Here is a 24,849-nt window from a genome sequence, read left to right as displayed (position 1 = left end):
GGTCTTGATATGAAGGATTCCTGGCCTCGATTATAACCGCGTCGATCCGTGCTTCCCTTTTGTTTCCTCCTCGGGGAATCGGGGAAAACTTTGATCCCGATTTTGCCCGGACACAGGGTTACCCCACAACTTGTAATTATTTAGTCATTAATTGCTCCAGATAATGTATAATTGGATCTCGGTATTTGTTAAACCATTAGCGACACTCCATTATTTGGTTCAATCAAGATAAATATCTCAACCATGGATCTGCTATAAACTACAGAGGTGTCGTACAAAAGCACCAAAAGTATAAAGAGAAAAAAACGAAAAAGGGAAAATATGCAAGTCTTTTACGCTCTGCAGGCACAGGTCCATTATCATATTTTACAACTAGCATATGATACTTGATCTTAACACCGATAATAATTCCATTGACTTGGTCTTGACTTCGAAAAGAAGATGTTTATTTCAAAATTTTCCTTTTTCACATGTATGCTTACAAGTTACAAGAAAAGGATTAGTGGTATTTGTAGGTCTTCTTGGAACCATGACACCCTCACTCACACTCACACTTTAAAAAATAAATATTAAAAGTAACTTATTTTCAAAAGTTAGCTCCCGATGTGAAGTTACAAATGTACAACCCTTTGGTTTCATTTATATACGCCTTAGTTTGTTTGGGCACGTAAATTTAAGTATATAAAGAATAATTGTAGATCATGTAAACTTAACTAAAGGAGTGTATAACATATATAATATACCAAAATTACCTTTGAAATCTTGCCGTCTAAAATATGCATGTCATTCATATAAAAAGTAAAATGTTACAACTTAAAGTTTACTAGATATAGAAAGAGACAGTATTTCTAAAATAGACTAAAAAGGAAGGTGAGACACATGAATTAAGAAATATGGTAATTTTTGGAATAATGAAAAGAAAAAAATAAAAAGAGAAAGAATGCAAAGACTTGGTCATACAACATTTCGTTGGTTTATATTTTAAGGGTTTCCTGCACACATAAACTCCATGGTCTCATTAAGAACTAACATGCCAAAATAAGTTCTTGTTGGAGATGTCAGTTTGCCGAGGTGTTGGGCAGGTTGGGATATTAGACTGAAATGTGAAGAGAAGATGAGGCAGACAAATGGGAAAGCGAAAGACCCTAAAAATAGAAAAAATATTATGATGATACATTAAATTGATTCTCCACATCATACCGATAAGGCGCATAGTGAATGATTGAGCCACCGTACGATCTTTAACTTAAGCTTCTTCTATGCCTCCTTATATATTCTTTTGTTTTAATTTTTACTCCTATGTCTTAGTCGTATATTTTTGTTTATTTAAGAAAAGAAAGTTATATTTATCATTAAAGTTTTCATTTTAACATTTTCATTTTATTTTTACATACACTTTCGTATAGGAAATATATGACATTTTTAAGAGAACAAGATTCTTTTTACTATTTTATACTTTGTGTCCAGTCACATGCATAAAATGTATATAAAATTAATAGGAATATTAAGTTACACATAACATGGATACTATATGTACCTCAAACAGTTGGTGTATAATAACCGGAGTCAAGACACTAAAACAGTTGCTTAATCTCTTTATTGGATGTATATCTTGAGACCTTTGACCTTGACGCCTAGTTGTTATTGGGAGTTACGTACATTATTTATTAAAATACAAAAAAATTCTTATTCAGTTTAGTTGAAGGATAAATTAATCAGAAACACGGCTTCAATCGTTGTCTGCTACCCCATACATAAGACTGGAAGCATTACACTGCAAGTTGGCCAGATAGAGTTTAAGGTAAAGAAATCAAATTAAATAGAATACTTCTACGTAGTACTTATTCGATCCACAGAAAATGGTAAGAACCCCATCTATTGAAAAAAATGGAAGAAAGAGGGGTGCACGGAGTGAAGAAGAATACAACAAACTAAGAGCTTTTCTTGAAAAACATGGCCATCCGAATTGGCGGCAATTGCCTAAATATGCTGGTTAGTGTATATGCAACCCCCAAACTCTTTCTGATTGTTGTCATTTCTTATTACTTAAGTATCTTTTAGGAAGAGAAAGTTCTTATTATTTGTTTTTGGATATTTTTCAGGACTAATGAGATGTGGAAAGAGCTGCAGACTGAGATGGATGAATTATTTGAGGCCTGGTTTAAAGAAGGGGAATTATAGCCTTGAAGAAGAGGAACTCATTATAAAATTACACAATGAACTCGGAAACAGGTATGTATACGGCTAAAACCGGTCTCGAAGTACATTCTGGTCTCCGACATAATAAGTCAAGCTCGAGATACAGTAACAGGGGCCCTAGACTGAGGTAGGGATCTTATCAATTTTTAGACCGGATCATAACACCCGCCTCAAGGTTATCAGGGTCGTGATTAGGGATAGGTCCTCGCCTTGTTCAACTTCGAAGAACGTTGTCAAGCTCGGCCAACAGAAGGTCGTGATATTCGTAATAGACCGAATATCACGGCGGTGATCTCGACATATACCGATGTGAGATCAACAATCAGTTAATTAAGAGATTTTTACCTTTTATAGAGTTGTACCTAATATAGGGCTCCCCTACTATATAAAAGGAGTCTGATTACTTGTAAAAGACATTGTAACACGCATTCCAGAGCTGTATATTTTTTTTTCTTTAAGCTCTTGATCTTCTGTATCTTGATATCGATCAAATTGCAGCCAGTTCAAGTGTGACTGACTTTCAAAGAATGTAATTGTTCAAGTCGTGTGATTTGAACTTGTTTTATCATTATTTATTTCAATTACAACTTAATTTATCCTTTTGTGTCAAGTTAATCCACGTATCCTTAAAACCACTTACACACACACACACACACACACACACACACACACACACACACACACACACACACACACACACACACACACACACACACACACACACACACACACATATATATATATATATATATATATATATATATATATATATATATATATATATATATATTTATTGCATTATTAATTATGATACATATTGCAACAATACATTGCAGCAATTATTAAACTAAGTTGTAATCCCTTTTGGAGTACTAATATAACGCATCTAGTCATGCACAGATGGTCAGGCATTGCAGCAAAATTACCAGGAAGATCGAAGGAGACATGAGGTACTACGCCCTGTTCGGAGGCCATGGATCCACAACATGAGGGCGGTGCCCTCAACTTAGCACCAAGTGTTAAAATTCCCAACACAAGGAGGGATTAAAACAATCTACGGAGAGTAGTCAGCAGCAAAGGAAATTTTTGCGGTCGAAGAGGCGATTTCGATATACGTGCCTAAAACGACAAAGGGTCCAAGTTCGACCACAAAGCAAGAAGGAAAATAGAAATTACCGACACCAGCTTCGATCCAACCGAAGAAGCAGAGGATTGATGAAGACGATGACTATGGGGTTCCAGGTCCTTTACAGCCTCATATGATTCCGACGCCACTAAATCAACGGTCGAAGAGCTGAAACTGGTCATATTGATCGAGCATCTACCGGTTCGAAAGTATACTTAGGAACGGGATTAAATCCTGAGCTCAGGAAAAAAAACTCATTCAATTTCTTATAGCTAACATAGATTGTTTTGCTTAGTCCCACCTTGGTATGACAGGGATCCCACTGGAGATAACTACTCACAAGCTAAGCTTGGACCAAAATTCCACCCGATAAAGCAGAAGAGGAGACCCCAATACGAGATAAAACATGTTTTCATCAAGGACGAGGTACCTAAACTCCTTAAAATAGGATCTATTTGGGAGGTTAACTACCCCTATTGGTTAGCAAACGTAATGGTACTCCTTAAAAAGGGGAACAAACTAAGAATATCTGTAGACTATAAGGACTTGAATAAGGCATATCCCAAAGACCCATCGATTCTTCTTATTACTGAAAAAGAAGACTTAACTTTTCATGATCCCGGAATGCCAATGGGCCTTAAAGGAGCTCAAATGGTATCTATCGAGCCCTCCGCAACTTCACACGCTGAAGATAGACGAGCAACTATACCTGTATTTGGCAGTATCGGAGAAGCAGTAAATGGAGTTCTTGTCCGGGAAGAGCGAGGTATACAATTTTCAATTTACTTATGTTAGTAGGACTCTAGGTAATGCTGAAACTAGGTACCCTCACCTAGAAAAATTGGCGCTCGCTTTGCTAAGTGCCTTTAGGAAGCTGAAATCATATTTTCAGTGTCATCCTAAATGTGTTGTGACTACTTACCCATTGCGAAATATAATCCATAAACCCTAGCTCTTGGTACATTTGGCCAATGTGTCGTAGAAATCAGCGGGTACGATATTGAATATCGGCCACGGACAGCTATTAAATCTCAAATATTTGTAGATTTTATGGCCAAGTTTACGCTAGCCTTAATACCTGAGGAAGAAAGAGAATTGTTGGTAAACTCGGGGACCTCTTCGGGGATCTAGACCCTCTTTACGGACAGTACCTCGAACGCAAAAGGGTCCGGACTTGGCATCGTATTGAAGCTACCAACATGCAATGTAGTTAAACAATCTATAAGGAGTGTAAAATTGACTAATAATGAGGCCGAATATGAGGCTATGATTGCAGGTCTTGAACTAGCCAAAAGCTTGGGGGCGGAGGTAATCAAAGCTAAGTGCGACTCCCTCCTCATGGTGAACCAGAAGTTAATGGGATATTCAATGTCAGAGAAGAATGAATGCAAAGGTACCTGGAAAAGTTGTAGGTGACATTACATCGATTCAAGGAGTGTACTTTGCAACACATACCTCGGGATCAAAACAGTAAGGTCGATGCCCTTGCTAACTTAGGGTCGTCTGTCGAGGATGACGAGCTCAACTCGGGGACAGTTGTACAACTCATAAGATCGGTAATGGAAGAGGGTCGGTAGTGGAAGAGGGTCACGCCAAGATAAACTCTACAAGCCTGACTTGGGACAGGATAAATAAATATGTAGAATATCTGAAGACTGGAAAACTACCCTCGGATCCAAAAATATCAAGGGTCCTGCGTATGAAGGCATCCCGATTTAGTTTATACGAGGACAGAACCCTGTTCAGCAGAATATTCGATGGCCCCCTCGTAATATGTCTAGGGCCAGTAGATACCAAGTACATCCTGAGGGAAATCCACAAAGGCACCTGCGGAATTCATTCAGGCACCGAATCATTGGTTCGAAAATAATCAATGTCGGCTACTACTGGATCGATATGTAAAAGGATGCGAAGGAGTTCGTATGAAAATGTGATGAGTGTCAAAGGCATGCTCTGATGATTTATCAAACCGGGGAGTTGCTGCATTCGGTTTTGTCACCATGGTCATTCATAAAGTGGGGAATGGACATCGTTGGACCCCTTCTATGGGCACCCAGTAAGGCTCAATTTATATTGCTTATAACTGACTATTTTTCTAACCAGGTGGAAACCCAGGCATATCAAAAGTTTAGGGAGAAGGAAGTCATCGATTTCATTTGGGACCACATCATATGTAGTTTTGAAATGCCGGCCAAAATCATGTGCGACAATGAGAAACAATTCATTGGTAGCAAAGTAAGCAATTTTCTTGAAGACCATAAAATCAAAAGGATCCTATCAACACCCTACCACCCTAGTAGGAACGGACAAGCAGAATTGACCAACAAAACCATACTCTAAAACCCTAAAAAGAGGTTAGCCGATGCCAAAGGAAAATGGAAGGAAATCATGCCTGAAGTTCTATGGGCATACCGTACGACCTCGAAGTCCAGCATCAGGGCCACCCCGTTCTTGCTAGTTCATGGCACCGAAGCTCTAATATCGATAAAAGTCGGAGAACCGAGTCTCATGTTCCGATACGCAACCAGGGAACTGAATGACCAGACCATGAGTACGAGCCTAGATCTATTAAATGAATGGCGCAAAGCCGCCCATGCTCCGTTGGCTGCCCAAAAACAAAGGATCGAGAGATACTACAATCGAAGGCCAACCTTCGATACTTCAATGTCGAGGACTTAAAGTTAAGAAGGGTCACACTAAGCACCCAGAATCCTAACGAGGGGAAGCCTGGGCCGAACTAGGAAGGGCCATATCAAATTATCGAGGTCACCGGAAAAGGATCGTACAAACTCGGAGTAATGAATGGTGAACGGCTACCGAATAACTAGAGCATAACTCACTTGAAGCGATATTACTGTTAAGGTACGACCCCATTCATTCCTTTTACTTACTTTTAAGCTAACACTTGTAGGTAACCAACAAGAAACAGTGCAATACTTAGGCCTAAAAGCACGCGTTGTACTCTTTTTTCCTTGAACCGGTTTAGTCCCAAATGGGTTTTCGACAAGGTTTTTAACGAGGCAACAATGGATTGTGCTAACTTAGAATTGAAGGTCGATCATGAATCGGTGTCAAAGATCACATCAACAGTGTCCAAGGCTTCTCAATGATCAACTTCGAACATTGGGGGCATTACCCTCGGACAACGACTCTAGCAATGAAAGAGACTTTGTGATCGAACGGTCTCGGCTCGATCGTTAGGATTTATTGTATTGGCCAAATGGTCAAATGAGTCATGCCCGCATAGACCGATCGAGTTCCAGCACAAAGCTTGTACACATGTGTAACTATTATGCATAAGAATAAAAAGAAGTCTCTACCTTGCAGATAAATATCTTGTCCCTTAAAATTTTTCTTTTTGCATTTCTTAAGAAATTTTCTACATCCGGTCCCCTAAAGATATCGATCCGAAGGGCCTTAATCCGAGTTCGAACGATAACTCTTACTCAGGGACTGCCGTGCAAAGACAAACTCAGACGATCCGGGCTATCAGAGCTCGGGGGCACAAGATCTATGAGGCAACGCCCGAATTTTAAAGGCTATGACAATCCCCATTTGGGACTGTTATCTTAGGAAAGCTGGGATAGCTCAGGATGACAAGCCCATTAGGTAGCACTCGAACTAAAAAGGCTACAGCCATATTAAAACGACTCGGAGACGTCCGAGATCGATAACAAAAACAAGGCTTTCGAAATTTCTTAATCAGTTCTAAAGGCTACCCTCAACAAATTATAATCTAAAAAATTACAAGTACTTTGGGGAAAACGTTTTCGGTCATACTGAACCCCCACCATGACCTAAACAAGATAACGTCGAAGGCAAGGCCTATTCAAACCACCGAACATGACCTAACTATTTTATGTTATGGCATTTCGATCTTTGCGAATTTAAATAATAAAGCAAAGGAAAACAAGACTCAAAGATTGTCGAAGGGAAAAAGAAGCCTTGTATTATACATAATGTCTTTACAAAGGCCAAACGGCATTGCCAAAAAAGTACAAAAGTACATGACTACAAAAATACAAAAAACAAAATAAAATGTACAATGCACTTAAACGGCCTGGACTTTACTGAGGGCCGCCTCATCACCAAGACCATCGGAGTCCTCTCTACCTCCGGATCTTTCGGATCAGAATCTTCCTCTTCTTCATCCTCTGGGTAAGCCAATTTATTGGCCTCGGTCTCGAGCCTCTGAGCAATCTTGATCTCGGCCGACAGATCAAATACCCGAGCATGAACCTCCTCGAAGGACTCCCTTCAGGACTACCGCTTCTTGTATTAGATGATGTCTTTCAAGATGTCCTAGGATACCTCGACATCACCCCTATACCGGGCTACCATCTCATCAGCATCGGCCTTGGTTATTTCAGCCACCGACTTGGCCACTTTAAGCTCCTTGACAAGGGCTTCCCGATTGGCAACAACCGAGCCTAGTTCGGATTGGAGTTCTTTGGCTTTCTGGGACTGTTCCTCGGCCTTCTCCCTCATTATTCGAAGTTGAGCCTCCACAGAGGCCAATTGTGCTTGGGCAATTTCCTTTTCCAAGACCAAGTGGTCCATTTTGCTTTTCCACTCCTCGGCTTCGGTCTTTATCACATCCACCTCAGCCTGGAGCTGGTCAATCCAATCAAGATTTTATTGGACCTGTGAGTTCGAACCATTAGTCACCATGTCTCACACATCATTACTACCCTAAAAAATTCTTCTTACCAGCTCGACCAGGTCGGCATTCTCCTTCCGAGCCACCTCTAGCTTAGCTCGGAGGCTCTTAGCCTCCCCTTTACGTTGCTCGCTGAGTAGTATGTAAGTATCTCTCTTTTCAGTGAGCCCTCATACCTCAACCTCAAGCTAGTTCAGCTCGTCCCGGTATCGTAGAAAAGTATCATGATGAAGCATCTAGTCCTACAAAAACAAAGATAAATGTTATGACTATCTATAAATTAGTCTAAGTAAAAATTAAAAGTCATCGAGAGGTATGTAAAGTTACCCGATTTAGTGCCTATTGTGCTTAATTTCATAGGTAGGGCGCATCCACCTCGTTCATCTTGGCTTGGTTTTCCTCGGTCACCATACACTGAAGGTAACTGGCCACCCCTATAGGGGAAAAGAGGACCCGGGCATCCTCCAGAATAGAGATGAAGATCGATCATTTTCGGTTAGGATCAACACTCGGAGCTGGGAACCGATTTATTAGTTTCGGCCTTGAGGAAGGCCCACTTGTTCTTAAAGATGCACTCTTCCTCGGAACCTCTAAGTCACCTAATCCGATGATGTCCTCTGTGGCAGTAGAATCGACACAATCAAAAAAAGTAACGGAAAGGGTAGTCCGCTTCGTGGGACCCCTCGTTGGGATGTTCTTTCACTGTCTGAGCATCATTGAACATATACTTAGTGAACAAAGGCGATTTGGTGATATCTATCATACCGAGTACATCCTTTGAGGGCATTACCCACATCCTGGGAGGCCTTGGCCACCGCCTCCTTGTTGGCCTCGACCATTGCCTCCTCGTCGACCTCGCTGATGTAAGGCAGATCGGCCTCGCCTCTCTCTGGTTCGGAGGCCTCTTGTCCCTCGAACTGCGACTGCACATGGGCTACTAGTTCAGAGGTTTATTCTTCTTCAGATTCGTCCCTCAGTTAGTTGAGTGAATCTGAGGGTGGAGCTCGAGCACTGGTATTTTCTTTGTGCTTGTGTACCAGCCTTCTTTTTGTTTTCTTCTTCTTTTAGATCAGAGAAATCAAAGCCCTCTTTGTTATTTTCTCATCGGCTTGTCTCGAAGTAGGGGACTCGAGAGGCAAGTCCTCGTCGCCAATAGGAGGCCTGAGCTCGACATCCTTAGAAAACCTGAGATAGAAAGTAAAGATAATTAGGACATGATAGTAAAAGGAGAGGCCTAACAAAGCCTGATCGCAAAGGGGATTTTACCATGGGAACAGGCCTTCCAACGACTCTTCGAGAGTTTGCGCCACGAACACTCGGAGCAGAGCATCTGAGAAATGATGCCCTTGACCCACCTCTCGAGTCGAGGAATAGCATTTGGAAGCCGAGCAACGGTTGCACCATCACAAGCACCAATAATAATAAGGAAAGTAAACATAAAAATCAACATTTGAAGGGAATGTCCACTTACATTTTGTGTTCCACTTCTCGGGGAACGGCATGCATTCCACCGGGATTAGGTCTGAGGTCCTCACCCGGACAAAATGGCCTTACCAGCCTCGATCGCGGTCCTCATCGATACTAGTGAACGGGGCTTTGCTGGCCTGGCGCACAAGCTTTATCAAACCCCCTCGAAATAGTCGGGGACTATACAAGCAAAGCAAGTGATCCACGGTGAACCGGCAACCATCAATTCTGCTCATGAAGAACCAGAGGAGGAACACATCCTCCAGATCGAAGGATGGATTCGACCAAGGCACACCTCATATCTCTGCAAAAGTCTAAGATGACCGAGTTCACCGATCCCAATGTGATGAGGTAAGTGTAACCACTCAGGTATCCCTCGACATGGGTGGTAATGTCCTCCTCAGGATTAAAGACCACTACGGTTTTACTAGCCCAGTTGCAATCAACCCGAATCATGGGGAGGACCTCTTTGGTTATAGAATAGATGTATCTCGAGAAGTCTTCCTACCAGTCCGGTATGGAAGAAGGTTTTTAAACATAAAATTATTATTTACTGAGCATTCTCCGGGGATGAACATTTTCAAAGGGGGTTCTTGTGTTGGTTCATCGATGGTAGCACACAAAACAGTTTCTTCAGCCTTAGAAGCCAGGCGCGAAGCAGAATGTGTTTCTTTTAAGGGAACATTTTTTGAGGTCTTTGCCATTTCTTTGAAAAATGAAGGAGAAATAGAAGAAAAGAGGAGGTTGAAGGATTTGGATGGAGATGTATGTAAGTTCTTGCAAAATATCCCAAATAAACCAGAGTATAATTGCTATGGAGTATTAAATTTCAAAGATACGAGGGTAGAAGGTTTTGAGGTAAAGTTAAAATGAATAAATTAGGGGGTATTTATAGTTCTCAAGCGACGATTCGCATCCAGGAGTGGCTGACCGACAACTAACAAGCATTTAATGCCATTAAGACTTGACTGACGAGACGTTTTATTCATTTTGTCATTTTTGGGGTGGAGTATCGAAGTAAGAATCGGGAGCTCATGTCATTTTTCATCATGTACTCTCCAAAAATGAGGGGACTATCTGTATACGGGTAAACCCGGTCTTGAATTACATCCCGGTCTCTGACATGATAAGCCAAGCTTGAGATACGGTAACAAGGGGCCTAGATCAAGAGTAGGGATTTTATCAATTCTGAGTCCGAATCATAACGCCTACCCTCAAGGATATTGGGGTCGTGATTAGGGATCGGTCCTAGCCTTGTTCAACTTCGAAGAACATTGTCAAGCTCGGCCAATAGAAGATCGTGATATTAATATCACGGCGGAGATCTCAGCATATACCGACATGAGATCAACAATTAGTTAATTAGGGGATATTTACCTTTTATAGAGTTGTACCTAATATAGGGCACCCCTACTATACAAAGGGGGTCTAATTACTTGTAAAAGACATTGTAACACGCAATCCAAAGCAGTATATTATTATTTTCTTGCTTTAAGCTCGTGTTCTTCTATATCTTGATATCGACCAAATTGCATCCAGTTCAAGTGTGGCTCACTTTCCAAGACTAAAACTGTTCAAGTCGTGTGGTTTAAATTTGTTTTATCATTGTTTATTTCAATTGCAACTTAAGTTATCGCTTTGTGTCGAGTTAATCTACGTATCCTTAAAACCACTTACAAATTCAATTGTTATCCGATTTTGAGGGTAAACAAGGGTGTGTGTGTGTGTATATATATATATATATATATATATATTACAACAACAACATTGAATTATTAATTAAACTAAGTTGTAATCCCTTTTGGAGTACTAATATAACATATCTAATCATGTGACTCCGGACAGCCATTGCAGCAAAATTTCCAGGAAGATCGGACAACGATATAAAAAACCAGTGGCATGCTCATCTTAAGAAACGTGTGAATACAAATACCAATTCATCAATATCAACAGAGCAATTTACTGAATCTTCTCTATCTGTAGAATCACAAAATGATCACTCTTCTAATTATAAAGTTTCAGAACATGAAGCTGACAATGATATGAAAGAGTTGTCGTCTGCTAGTACAGATCCAATTGATAGAATATTCTGCAGTAACTTTGCGGCCAATGTCCTCAGAGTTCTCATCAAATGGAATGGAGTGGACAGAAGAAGATCATATCAGGTCAATGGATCAACTTTCAAGCCTCAACTCAGCAGAACCACGTCCATATTTCTTCAACTTTTACTGGACAAAACCCATTGTTTACCTTGAAAATGATAACCACAATTATATTTGATTCTATGGTTCTAAAAATACGTGATCTATCTTAATACTAGTTGTTCAGCAATAGATGCTAAGTGTAAGAAAAGAAAATAAGAAATGCAAACCAATAGGGCCACAAGATTGGGCCTCGAGCTGGCTGGAGCAGGGCCTCGAGGTCTAGATGGTGCTAATAGCAATGAACAATTGATGAAGAATTAACGATGATGAGGGCCCCGAAGATGACCTTTACCGGTTAATAATGAGCGATAAATGAAGAACAATAAATGAAGAATGGATAAATAAGCAATAAATATGAAAAACAATTGTGTTACCAAAAAGCAGAGAATGTTGTATTGTATTTAATGTGAGTGTATTCAATGATTATCCCAGCCTCTTTACAAGATGGTAAGGGCCCTCTTTATATCGGAGGGGGATCCTTACATAGTACATGTCTAATCATGATGGGGAAATGCTATTGGTATAGCTGTATAACGGTTCAATGTGGATCTGTACTATTCTCTGCAGACTCTGTCAGTCCCCATCACGTGCCCTCGGGGGTCTTCCGCCTTTTCATAACGGTCGTCAATTTTCATACTACCTCGAAGTGAGTCATAATGAGTCTTCGACATGCCCTACCAAGGCGAGTGCTTCGAGAACGAGCCTTGGGTTGTGCTTCGATCCTATCAAGGTCAGGCTCGAAGATGCCATGGAAACCTTAAAATCAGCCTTCCCTGATTTTAACCTCATAAAGATAGTCCTCGTGTTTCTTGAAATGAAATAACAAGGAATAATTTGAATTCCTCAACTCTTCAATACATCCATCATTATGTTAGTTACACTACGTGATCGGTTGATGTGACAAAAAAGGGACGTTTCAAAAGTCACGTTCACACAGTTCTGGGAAAGCCTCGAACTGATCACAACGATTGGCCATCCTTTGGGTTTCCTCAGTGCACACTACTGATCTCAATAAATACCTCAATCCTTCGCTCTTTATTCTCCATCATATCTCCGAACTTTCAACAGCTTTTCTCACTTCTTTCCTATGCTTGTTTCTCGCCCAATTTTTCTCTTTTCCTCTGAAATCTTTTAGTAGAAATGGCGAAGACCTCTAGAACCGTCCCTCAAGGTGGTAAAGATTCTTCGTCTTCATGCTCATCTAATGGAAAAACCATAACACCTCCTAGTCTTAAAGAATGCATTCCCAGAACCTGTGAGACATCCTCCGATTTTTCAGTTGACAAGCCTTCTTCGAATCGAGGCAGTGCGAACCCATGTCCCCATACATTAGTCTGATCACCGATATTGGGAAGGTAAAAACTGATTGCCACTGGGGAGAGGCGGTGCAAATGGAGGTTCCTTCTCAGGAGGAAGATATAACGACACACAAACCCTTTTTCCTTAGTGCAAATACGTATCCTTTTACCTTGGGTCCGGTAGAGCCATCCTCGTCATCGATAGACCTTGTAATCCTTGATTTATGTGGACAATATCGGGTGACACTCGGTCAATTCATCCATCATTTTGGCATGTTGTCTACATGATTAGGCATTTTGCAAACATGGCTGAGGGGTACCTTTTACCCTTGATCATCTGATTAGGATGTACAACCCCGACTGTATTGAGGCGGCTTGGTTAAGCTTTAGCGTCGGGCTCCAAAGGCCTTCTTTGCCTGTACCGATGAAGGCACGGACATGGGGTGGATGAGTCTCTTTATCTGGGTTAGGACCTCAGATTTAATTCCTACTGAGAGGATGTCATTCCTCGAGGAATGGAACATGAATCGTAAGTGAATATGTTGATTAACTATTTTTTCATTTCTTCTGACCATTGTCCCTCTTGAACTAACTTCTTTTATTGGTGCAACCCTTGTGTGGTACCCTAGTGCGGTTAAAGATCTTGCAGGCTGGGTTTACCAGCTCGATTCAATCTACACGTATGATAAGCGTGTATGGCGTGATCTGGCCAAGGCCTGATGGGAAGCTAAAAACCACGATGAGGTTTTTCTCCTGCCGTACTTGAGCTCGCTATAGGACGTACCCCTTAACTGTATTCTTAACTTTTGAAACTGCCTTTTGCATTTGTGCAGGCCTAGGAGATGCCTCTTTTATGAGGGAAGATTCCTCTAGGGAGGCGGATACTTCAAGTCTTGCCAAGGAGAAGAACAGAAAAAGAAAATTGTTGAATAAATCCTCAAAACTGAAGAAGGCAAAAGTTCAAAAGCCTGAGGTGAATTTAGTGGCCCTAACTTCGGGAGCAACAGAGGGCCCCCGAGCTGGGGTCGGAGAGAAAGATGACACCCCGCTAGCGTCCGGGGAAGAAGGAAGCATGAGCGCTTCGGATCTTGTTGAGCTGATGGTTGTTGAGCCGACGATAAATAAACCAGAAGTTGTACATGTTGTCCCATCTCGAGCAGAGGAGGCTCTTGAGGATGGGTCAGATGATGTTTTTGAGCCGTTTGACAGCGAAAACATTTCTCGAGCCTAGGGCGTTTGATAGATGAGTTAGGGGAGCCCGGTTCTGAAGTTCCCCGGAGGCAATGTGAAGCCTCGATCGATCCAGCCAGAGTTATTGATATAGGTGACTCTTCGCCAGGTTCGACACTTCCTCCGAGGGGGATATGATATGCCAATAATAAGGAGATTTCCGATGCAGGGGCATCCCTCGGAGGGAATGACTTGTTTGAAGGGCTCCTCACTAGGGTCAGAGAAATCCCCGATCTTAACGCCTCGCTCATTTTTTAGGAAGCCGAGAGGCTCCAAAAATAGGTAATCATTCGTCACCTATGCTTTGAGCTCTGATCCTCATCTTCCTAATTTTGTCCTTTTATGCTTTCAGATTATAGTGCTTTACAATCAGGCCTTTGCTAAGTTCCAAGCCGAGTTGGCCCAATCTGAGGAAGAGTGTAGGAGGCTCTCATCACAGGCTGACGGGTTCAGAGCTCTTTATACCAAGGAGGAAGAACTTTGTGACCTTCAGGCTCGTTTGGAGACGTTCTCTCGAGAGCGGACCGATCTTGCCAAGTAGGTAATACGGTCTTCGCATGTTTTTATTTCCATGCTTGTTTGACCTTAGTATTTAACAACTTTGAGTTGATCTTTGCAACTTGAGAAGAAAGAGGTCCTGATGAGGGAGGGGCTCAGAGCCAGGGAAATTGAGATTCTTGGGCATAAGCAGCGTGTGGACGAGATGGCCTCCGAGAGAGATACCCTCCAAGGGAAGTTGACTTAGGTTGAGCGTTGCCTTCAGGAGGCGATAGAGGATAGTGGTAAATATAAGGATCTCCATGTTGAATCGGTTGCCGCGCTATCCGTAGCCAAGTCCGAGGCCGATGCGCTCATGTCCTCATACCGAAAAGATGTCGCTGCTACAAATGCTCGGGCTAGGAAGGTCTTTGAGGATGCCGAGTTTGAACTGGCCCGAGCCCTGGATCATGCCCGGTTAGGATCTCGTAGATAGGCTCTCGAGGATGTATATGCAAGGCCATTGATTTGTCTGCTAAGATCGAGAAGGTGAAGGCCTTAGAGGAAGAGTCGGTGGAATCGCTTACTTATGATGAGGATTCAAATAGTGGCTCAGAGAGCGGTGGAGATGAAGAAGAAGTCCCCGAGGGGAAGGGGACGTTGATGACCAGGGTGCTAAGGGTCAAGCTGTCGAGGGCACAGATCTTAAGGGAACTCCATCTAACCAAGTGACTCCAGCCGAGATTTAGGCTTTCTTTTGTTTCTGTGTAAAGGCCCCTCGTGGGCTTTGTAAACATCTTTGACCTATATAAGAATTTCTTTATTGCACCTTCGATTTGTGTTTAGCACCATTCTGCCTTTGTTTGCGAAGAATTCAAGTGTACGACTCTAATGATTAGTCCAAATACTGGATCCGGAACATCACAAACCCTTAGATTATTAATTGTTTGATACAATGTTTCTTAAAGTCCTTTGTTACCTTTCTAACTAATATTGGATTGATTTGATGCGAGCTAAGGTCATCGAAACTTCTAAGCCCGAAGTGGGTGAGAGCTGGGTCTCGTTGATGGTCCTCGATTGAGAGTTTTCTCGAACTAACCTCTGGACTTAGCTACCGGGGGTGTTTGCTGGATTATCTGAAAATAATGATAGCCTTTAGGCTTTTACAAATAGTATTCGAGCGAGGGTTTGCTCGAAATCAGGTAGCCCTTGAGTGAAGATTTGTTTGAATTTGAAATAAAGATAGCCCTAGGGCTTTATACACAGTCCCCAAGTGAGAATTTTCTCGGAGCCTCGAGTCAAATTTTGACTCGGGTTTATTGACCCTTTGGTTTTCAACATATCGACCCTTAGGCTTTTTTAGACTGGCCCTTAGGCTCTTACGCATTGGCCCTTAGGCTCTTTAGGCTGGCCTTTAGGCTCTTACGTGTTGGCCCTTAGGTGTTTTTTAGATTGGGTCGATGCGGCCTCTAATATGGCTATAGTGTTCCCTCATTTTGGCTAAAGACTTTTGAAGTTTTGATTATAGCTTGGCATGTTTTATGTTCGTCCGACTCTTCGATGCCTCAAACGAGAACCTCGATTATGAGTCGATATGTGACGGTAATTGAGTACCTCGAGAGGCTCGCTCAAAGGTTGAGTTTTCGAAACCTTTTCATCGAAGGTTGATTATTTTCGAAGCCTTTTTATTGTTTGAAGCTGATATTATCGAAGTTTCTTTGCTTATGCCGAGGGTAGCCTGATTAACTGGTTCTTTTCCAAGTATTTTCGAAGTATTTGGAGGCTTTTAATTTTTATGGTGGCGATCGGACGTCTTCGAGCCGCATTAGTTTGGACGGAGCCTTTTGGTACGACCGTAGTCGATAGTCCCCAGGTGAGATGATCTCGGCATCTATATCGAGGGTATGTCTTATCAGGGGTCTTACAAGTTTGATATATAGCCTTGGTCCTAATGTCGGGGTTATGCCTTTTTAAAGTCTTATACGTTTTGGCATGCCTAGTTGAGGTCTTATAGATTTGGAGTTGCCTCACTGAGGGCTTACAAGCTCGAAGTTTCCTGATCGAGGTCTTACAAATTCGAGTTTTCGATGGTTTCGATGAGCTGACTGTCAGCGATAGTCCCCGAGTGTTCGAGAGTTCACTTTTGGCCCTCGAGTTGCCTTATGAGAAAGCGGTGGACTTCTTTGAGGCAAAAAGTGTTTTGATGAGCCAAGAGTCTTCCTCAATTATTTGATGTATGTGTACATGTTTTTTGCCTTCGGAGGCCCAATTATTCTACATGGACACGGTTCATTCGACCGTTTGGTCCAATACATCATTCTCTTATCGGGGTCCTCCTAGGCATAGTTTGAGTTCTTTGAAGAGGTAACCTCCTCTTGGGGTGATGCCCCCCAGTATTTGAGGTTGATCGAAGGGAAGCCTTGAATACTTGATAAGTTCTCCTTGGATAGCATATGGATGTTGCCTCATCAAAAACCTCGCTGGTAAAACTTGTTCGGGATAAAATGCGGTCTAAGGAAAAAAGAGCGCAACGCATGCTTTAAAACCCAAGGGTTTCGAGTTGAAGGGTGCTTCGGCGTCTTTCGGTGAACACCTCTAAGAAATTGATGTGAGTCATAAAGCGAAAAAGGGAAAAGGTTATACCTTTAGTAATAATAGTGTTTGAGCATCGATGGTCTTATTTGTGGACTCGGCATGTCCATTCGCACATGGGTGATAGGGCATTGATAGGATCCTCTTGATCTTATGATCTTTGAGGAATTTCGTCACCTTGCTGCCTATGAAATGCTTCCCATTATCGCATGCAATCTCGGAAGGGATCCCGAATTGGCATATGATGTGATCTCAGATGAAGTCGATGACTTCTTTCTCTCTTATCTTCTCGAAGGCCTATGCTTCTATCCATTTCGAGAAATAGTCAATCATAAATAGAATAAATATGGCTTTATCTGGTGCTGTTGGTAAGGGGCAGACGATGTCCATCCCCCATTTCATGAATGGCCATGGTGATCAGACTGAATGTAGCTGTTCCCCAGGGTGGTGAATCATCAGCGCAAAACTTTGGCATTTGTCACATCTTCGAACGAATTCCTTGGTATCCTTCTCCTTGAAGTCCCAATAGTAGCCTGCCCTGATTACCTTTTGAACTAAAGAATCGGTGCCGGAATGATTTCCACAAGTGCCCTTGTGGATTTCTTGAAGCACATAATTGGTGACTCCAAGCATACTGCTAGAGGTCCGTCGAAGGTCCTTCTATATAGTGTTCTATTCTCGTCGAGTGAAAATCGAGCTGCTTTGGCTCGGAGGGCCCTCGACTCTTTTGGATCTGTGGGAAACTTCCAACTTTTCAAATAGTCGATATATTTATTCCTCCAATCCCATGTTAGACTTGTCGAGTTGATATCGACATGGCCTTCTTCGATCACCGATTTGGACAACTTTACAACAGCACCTGGGAGTATGTCATCTTCTTCGACGGGCGACCCTAGGTTCGCGAGTGCATCGGCCTCACTATTATGATCTCGGAGAATATGGACCAGAGTCCATTCTTTGAAACGATGCAATATGACCTGAAGTTTGTCTAAGTATCTTTGCATATTGTCTTCTTGAACCTCGAAGCTCCCATTAACTTGGTTAACTACCAGGAGAGAGTCGCATTTTGCTTTGATGACTTCTGCTCCTAGGCTCTTGGCCAGCTCGAGACCTGCAATCGTAGCCTCATACTCAACTTCGTTGTTAGTGAATTTCAGAGTTTTTATAGATTTTCTAATCATGCTGCCCGTAGGAAGTTTCAGAACGATGCCAAACTTAGACCCTTTTACGCTCGAGGCATCGTCGGTGAATAGGGTCCATACCCCCGATGATGTGCCCGTTTCTAGAAAGAGTTCCTTCTCTACCTCAGGCACGAGGGTGAGCGTAAAATCAGCCACAAAGTTCGCCAAAATTTGGGACTTGATAGTCGTTCGGGGTTGATACTCGATATCATACCCTCCGAGCTCGATGGCCCATTTGGCCAATCTGGTCGATAGTTCAGCCTTGTGCAATATGTTTCGAAGAGGGTATGTTGTTAAAACACATATACGATGACATTGAAAATAAGGTTTTAATTTTCGAGGTGCACTTATTAATGCAAGAGCTAATTTTTCTAAGTTGGGATACCGAGTTTCAGCATCTCCTAGAGCCCGACTTACGTAATGAACAGAGAATTGTGTACCTTGTTCTTCCCGAACCAACACACCACTTACCGCTACTTCAGATACGGCCAGATATAAGTACAATGTTTTGTCTTCTTTCAAGGTGTGGAGCAAAGGCAGGCTTGAGAGATAACTCTTTAGCTCCTCTAAAGCGCGCTGGCATTTCGGAGTCCATTCAAAGCTGTTTTTCTTGTTGAGCAAGGAGAAAAAATGATGACTCCGATCTGATGACCTTGAGATGAATCGGCCTAAGGCTGCTATCTGCCTGGTCAGTCGTTGTACGGCCTTCACATTGTTCACCACTGTGATTTTTTCAATGGCTTTGATTTTGTCAGGGTTAATCTCAATCCCCCTATCCGACACCATGAAGCCTAAAAATTTGCTCGATCCTACCCCGAAGGCACATTTCTCGGGGTTGAGCTTCATATTGTAACTTGTAAGGATGTCGAATGTTTCCTGCAAATGAGTCAGATGGTCCTCTGCGCGCAGGGACTTAACTAGCATGTCATCAATGTAAACTTTCATAGATTGGCCTATTTGATGTTCAGACATCTTATTAACTAGGCGTTGGTACGGAGATCCTGCGTTTTTTAGTCCGAAAGGCATTACATTATAGCAGTATGTACCATACTTCGTCATGAATGAAGTCTTTTCCCTATCTTCTGGGTTTATTTGAATTTGATTATACCTGAAATAGGCATCGAGAAAAGTGAGGATCTCATGGTCGGCCGTGGCATCGATCAAGCGATCGATGTTGGGCAATGGGAATGAGTCTTTAGGGCATGCTTTATTCAAGTCTTTATAATCTACGGGCATTCTTAATTTATTTCCTTTTTTGGGGACCACTACTACATTAGCCAACCATTCGGGGTATTTTACCTCCCTGATCGATCCTATTTTGAGGAGTTTTGTTACCTCGCCTTTGATGAACGCGTGTTTTACCTCGGATTGAGGCCTCTTTTTTTGCTTCACTGGTTTGAACATGGGATCCATGCTTAGTCGATGGATGGATATTTCCGGTGGGATCCCTATCATGTCTAAATGCGACCAAGCAAAGAAATCAATGTTGTTAACAGGAACTTGGATGAGTTTTTTCTTGATTTCGGGGGTTAATCCCGTTCCCAGGTATACTTTTCCATCTGAAAGATGTTTGATCAAGACGGCCTATTCTAGTTCTTCAACCGTTGATTTCGTTGCATCCGATTCCTCGGGGGCAATGAAGGTCCGAGGAGTTAGGAAGTCTTCTTTATCATCTTTGTTTGAATGTTCACAGACCACCTGTTCCTTAGGGGTCGGCCCGTTTCCTGACCCGTCCTAGACGGGGGGAGTCGGTTTTGGTGACACGTCATTTACCGCGAACATCTCCTTTGCTACATGTTGTTCTCCGTACACCATTTTTATACCGTCTTTTGTTGGGAATTTCATCATCTAGTGAAGAGTTAATGGTACCGCCGTCATGTTGTGTATCCACGGTCTCCCAAGTAAGGCATTGTACCCCATGTCACCTTTGATAGCATGAAACTTAATGTCCTGAACCGTACCGGACACGCTGATTGGGAGGATGACTTCTCCCTTCGTTGTCTTGCTTGTCATGTTGAATCCATGGAGGATTCGAGAGGTGGGTACGATCTGGTTGAGCAGTCCGAGCTGCTCCACCACTTTCGACCTAATTACGTTGGTCGAGCTTCCTAGATTCACGAGCACATGTTTAATTTATTCCAAATAATAAAAATTACCAGCGCATCATCATGTGGTCGGTACAAGGACTCGATGTCTTCTTCTCTAAATATAAGGGCGTCCTCGGATATATAGCTCCAAGTTGGCCTTTCTGCCGCGATGGACACTCTGGCCCGTTTGAACATGGGTCTTTGTGGGATGTCGGTTCCTCCAACGATCATGTGAATAATGTGTTGAGGTTCTTCTGGTCCGTTCTTTCCACGAAGCCCAATACAGTTGTTTTCATGTGCATTTGCTGAGTTAGACATTTTTTTATCTGAAATCACAGATCTTTGGATAAGAAAAATCGTGAAGAGTAACGTGCGTTATCAGAAAACTAGCACCAAAACAATCACTATTATTTTTATCCCCACGGTGGGCGCCAAACTATTTACCTTGAAATTGGTAACTACAATTATATTTGATTATGTAGTTCTAAAAATGCGTGATCTATCTTAATACTAGTTGTTATGCAGTAGATGCTAAGTGTAAGTAAAGAAAATAAGAAATGCAAACCAATATGTGCACAAGATTGGGCCTCGAGCTGGCTGGAGCAGGGCCTCGAGGTCTAGATGGGGCTAATAGCAATGAATAATTGATGAAGAATTAACGATGATGAGGGCCCCAAAGATGGCCTTTAGCGATTAATAATGAGCGATAAATGAAGAACAATAAATGAACAATGGATAAATAAGCAATAAATATAAAAAATAATTGTGTTAGCAAAGAACGGAGAATGTTGTATTGTATTCAATGTGAGTGTATTCAATGATTATCCCACCCTCTTTACAAGATGGTAAGGGTCCCCTTTATATAGGAGGGGGGATCCTTACATAGTACATATCTAATCATGGTGGGGAAATACTATTGGTACAGTTGTATAACGGTTCAATGTGGATCTGTACTATTCTTTGCGGACTCTGTCAGTCTTCATCACATGCCCTCGGGGATCTTCCGCCTTTTCTTAACGGTTGTCGATTTTCATGCTGCCTCGAGGTGAGTCATAACGAGTCTTCGACATGCTCTACCGAGGCGAGTGCTTCGAGAACGAGCTTTGGGTTGTGCTTCGATCCTATCGAGGCCGGGCTCGAAGATGCCATGAAAACCTTAAAATCGACCTTCTCTGATTTAAACCTCGTACACCCATTGACCATTTTCAGACATAAAAACCCTTTGATCATTTTTGGTCCGAACCATACGACAATTTCTGGACACAACCTTTCTTTTAATATTCTTTTATATCTCAGCAACCTTTAAGAAGGTTTTGATACTCAAAAGAGTTCCAGTTTTTGAAGGAACAACGAGGAAATGCATATGCTAAATGACATATCGTAGCTTATAATTTATTATTTTGAATATAAAATAACTGTTTATCTTAGTATATACTTTTGTTTATCTTATATATAATTGTTTACCCCTTATCTAGGTTCTCACTTGCTTTAATCAAATTGTGCTATTCACGCATGTGGAAGATATTCCCATAACTTGTAAGATCTCATGACAGTTTTACTATAAGAGCATGTAATGAAGAGTAGAACTAAAAATTAAAAATTAAAATAAATTCTTAATATAAAATTGTTATTTTTTAACATAGACTAAAAATGAGAGAGTATATGGTAAGATGAAACATATGTAGCTAACTGGTCCTTCCTCCACGTGCTAGAATTTGCCCTCGTCATTGAACTCTTTTTGGATCCACGTTTTGGGTTAAAACCTACCATAACGCCATGATGACGTGGATCACATGCAGATCCAACACCTCAATGAAATATAGGGAATCTAGAAGCACTTGTAAAAAAATACAATCATTATTTTCATGAATATAAACCGAATCGAAAAATCGCACCAAATAGAAAAGTCAAACTAAATCGATTAAAAAATCTGATTAAGTTTAGTTTGATTTGGTTTGATATTAAGTAAAAAAAATCTGAACCAAACCAATATATAAATATATAATTTTCATATATACTTTTGAGGCTTTACATAAAATTTTCTTTACAAAAATTCTAGAAATATTAGGGATTCTTTTAGGGGATGTAATATTTAATAGAATATGAAGCACTCCATTTTTATTAACCTTAAGTAGTAGATTATTTGCTCATTTTCTTATCAAGTGTTACTGAAATGCGTCAATTTCTTTGTTCTTCAATGTTCATATGTCAAGATTTATTAAATTCTTATATCTTTTTTTCGAATTTGAAGTGGTATTTCGACAATCTAAAATTAAATAGAACATATCATTAAATATGTATCATATTGATTTTATGTTTAATTAGTAAATTCTTTAACCATAAAAATATACATCCAACGAAAATATATCGTCAGACGACTAAAAAAAGTAGCTATCATGTGTTATTAACAAAATTTTCTTATAAAATTATTTAATGTATTATATGTTTTTTTAATTTTTAAAATTTTTACTAAACATATATTTACTTATAAAAAAATTTAACAAAATAAGATTGAAATAACATTCATATAACAAAAAAAAAATCCGAAAACCCGAAAAACCCGAAAAAATCGAACTAATCCGAATCGATATAATTGGTTTGGTTCGGTTTTAATAAAAGTCGAACCAAACCGGTCCATGTACACCCCTAACCAAAAGCATCAAATTATAAAGAGGGGAAATAAAAAAAAAGAGTGTTAGGTTAAAAACGACACCTTTTTATTAGAGAAAAACTTATAATTTTAAATTTTTTATTTTATCTGATTGATATGCTTTTATATCATAAGAAATCTCATGACGTATTTAAGTTCATAAGTTTAAAAAAATCTCTTTCTTATATAATTAAACTCGGTGCTTAACAAACATTGGCACGAAAATTAAACCATGAGAGTATATGTTATATATGTATAACTATAGCATATGATGCTTGATCATAAATTCCATATTAATTAAGAATGTATAAAGGATTTAAATGTCACGACCCAAATTGGAAGGCCATGACTAGCACCCGATCACACTTGCCGAGCACCAACGTACATTTCATCTAACCTTCATTATTATCTTTTAGGGCTGACGAGATCAATATAAATGGTAGACCTGGATCATGGACAACCAGCAATAAAATATGACGACATGAACATACATAGCAGGGGATGACCAGACAATCAAGAAACTACATATAAGGTATGAGCTACCACGCTACTATGAAAGACTATACAACAAAAACTAGCCGACAAGGCATACCAAACTATACATGAGTCGACACCTGTCTATGAGCCTCTAAAGGAACATAAGTGCTGCAACATAGCCGGAACAGGGCCCCGACATACCCATAATGTCTATAACAAAAATGCATACCAAGACCAAGGCAAGTCCGGAGAAGGGATCTCGCCAATCACCGCTGAACTGGACAGCCTACTGTGGTGGGGGAGCTGCACCTGCCTGTCTATCAGGACCTGCAGCACGACATGCAGCGTCCACAAATAAAAGGACGTCAGTACGAATAAAGTACTGAGTATGTAAGGCAGGGAACCATAAATACGATCAGTAATGTAAGCAAGGATAGAGAATATACAACCTGTAACATCTTAGTACCTCTGAGGGCTACTGACATGAAATGCATGATACATATGTATAAATACATAAACCTTTAAAACATTCGCCTCTGTGGGCATCATCATCATCATATCGTACCCGGCCATAATAGGCTCGGTAAAAAACGTACCCGGCCATCATAAGGCTCGGTAGAATCGTACCCGACCACGTGGAGCTCGGTAAAACCTAACTGATCAGTGGTTGCACAATAGGTGTCGTACCCGGCCAACTATAGCGTGGCTCGGTAGAGTAAAATAGATAAATATATATAATGCATGCTCGACTCATGGAATCACATTCTAAACCTTTCGGAGTGACGTAAGGTCGGTATCCTCTGTACACGTTATTAGGACTAACTCTTTACTATGAACCTTATAAGAATTAGGAAGTACCAACAACATTGATAACATAAGAATAAGAGAAGCAACATTAACATCAATCGTTCCAGAAGAGGGAAAACAATGTAAGTACTGCTAGCTTCTAAGAGTAGAGTATCTTGGAAGCTCGTTCATTACATTATGTACAATCGGAGTCGTGCAAAAGAAGGAAAAGGATAGCCTCACATACCTTGTATATACTGCCCCAATCTCAAGCTATGCAATTGTCAAAACTCCTTAGTCTACAATAAGAGAACGATACTATCGTTATCATTTAAGCGTCATCACTATTATGTATCGACCACAACCTATTTTACGATGAAACGGATAGCACCTCCCTTATATATATGACCTCACA

General features: G+C 41.0%; 1 protein-coding gene across 1 annotated transcript; it reads left to right on the top strand.

Moving 5' to 3' along the window:
* The first annotated feature begins 1,800 nt into the window (after positions 1 to 1,800).
* LOC107792665 (uncharacterized) lies at positions 1,801 to 14,725 on the top strand. Its single transcript, XM_075223981.1, has 7 exons — positions 1,801 to 1,992; positions 2,103 to 2,232; positions 3,100 to 3,107; positions 11,298 to 11,563; positions 11,595 to 11,658; positions 13,788 to 14,143; positions 14,537 to 14,725. The coding sequence occupies exons 1-7, from the start codon at positions 1,860 to 1,862 to the stop codon at positions 14,723 to 14,725; spliced, it is 1,146 nt and encodes a 381-aa protein (XP_075080082.1). The 5' UTR covers positions 1,801 to 1,859.
* Positions 14,726 to 24,849: the final 10,124 nt, after the last annotated feature.

The sequence above is a fragment of the Nicotiana tabacum genome, chromosome 10, assembly GCF_000715075.1.
Source record: "Nicotiana tabacum cultivar K326 chromosome 10, ASM71507v2, whole genome shotgun sequence".
NCBI lineage: Eukaryota > Viridiplantae > Streptophyta > Magnoliopsida > Solanales > Solanaceae > Nicotiana > Nicotiana tabacum.
The sequence above is the reverse complement of the archived record's forward strand: the minus strand, read 5'-3'. Positions and strand labels throughout refer to the sequence as shown.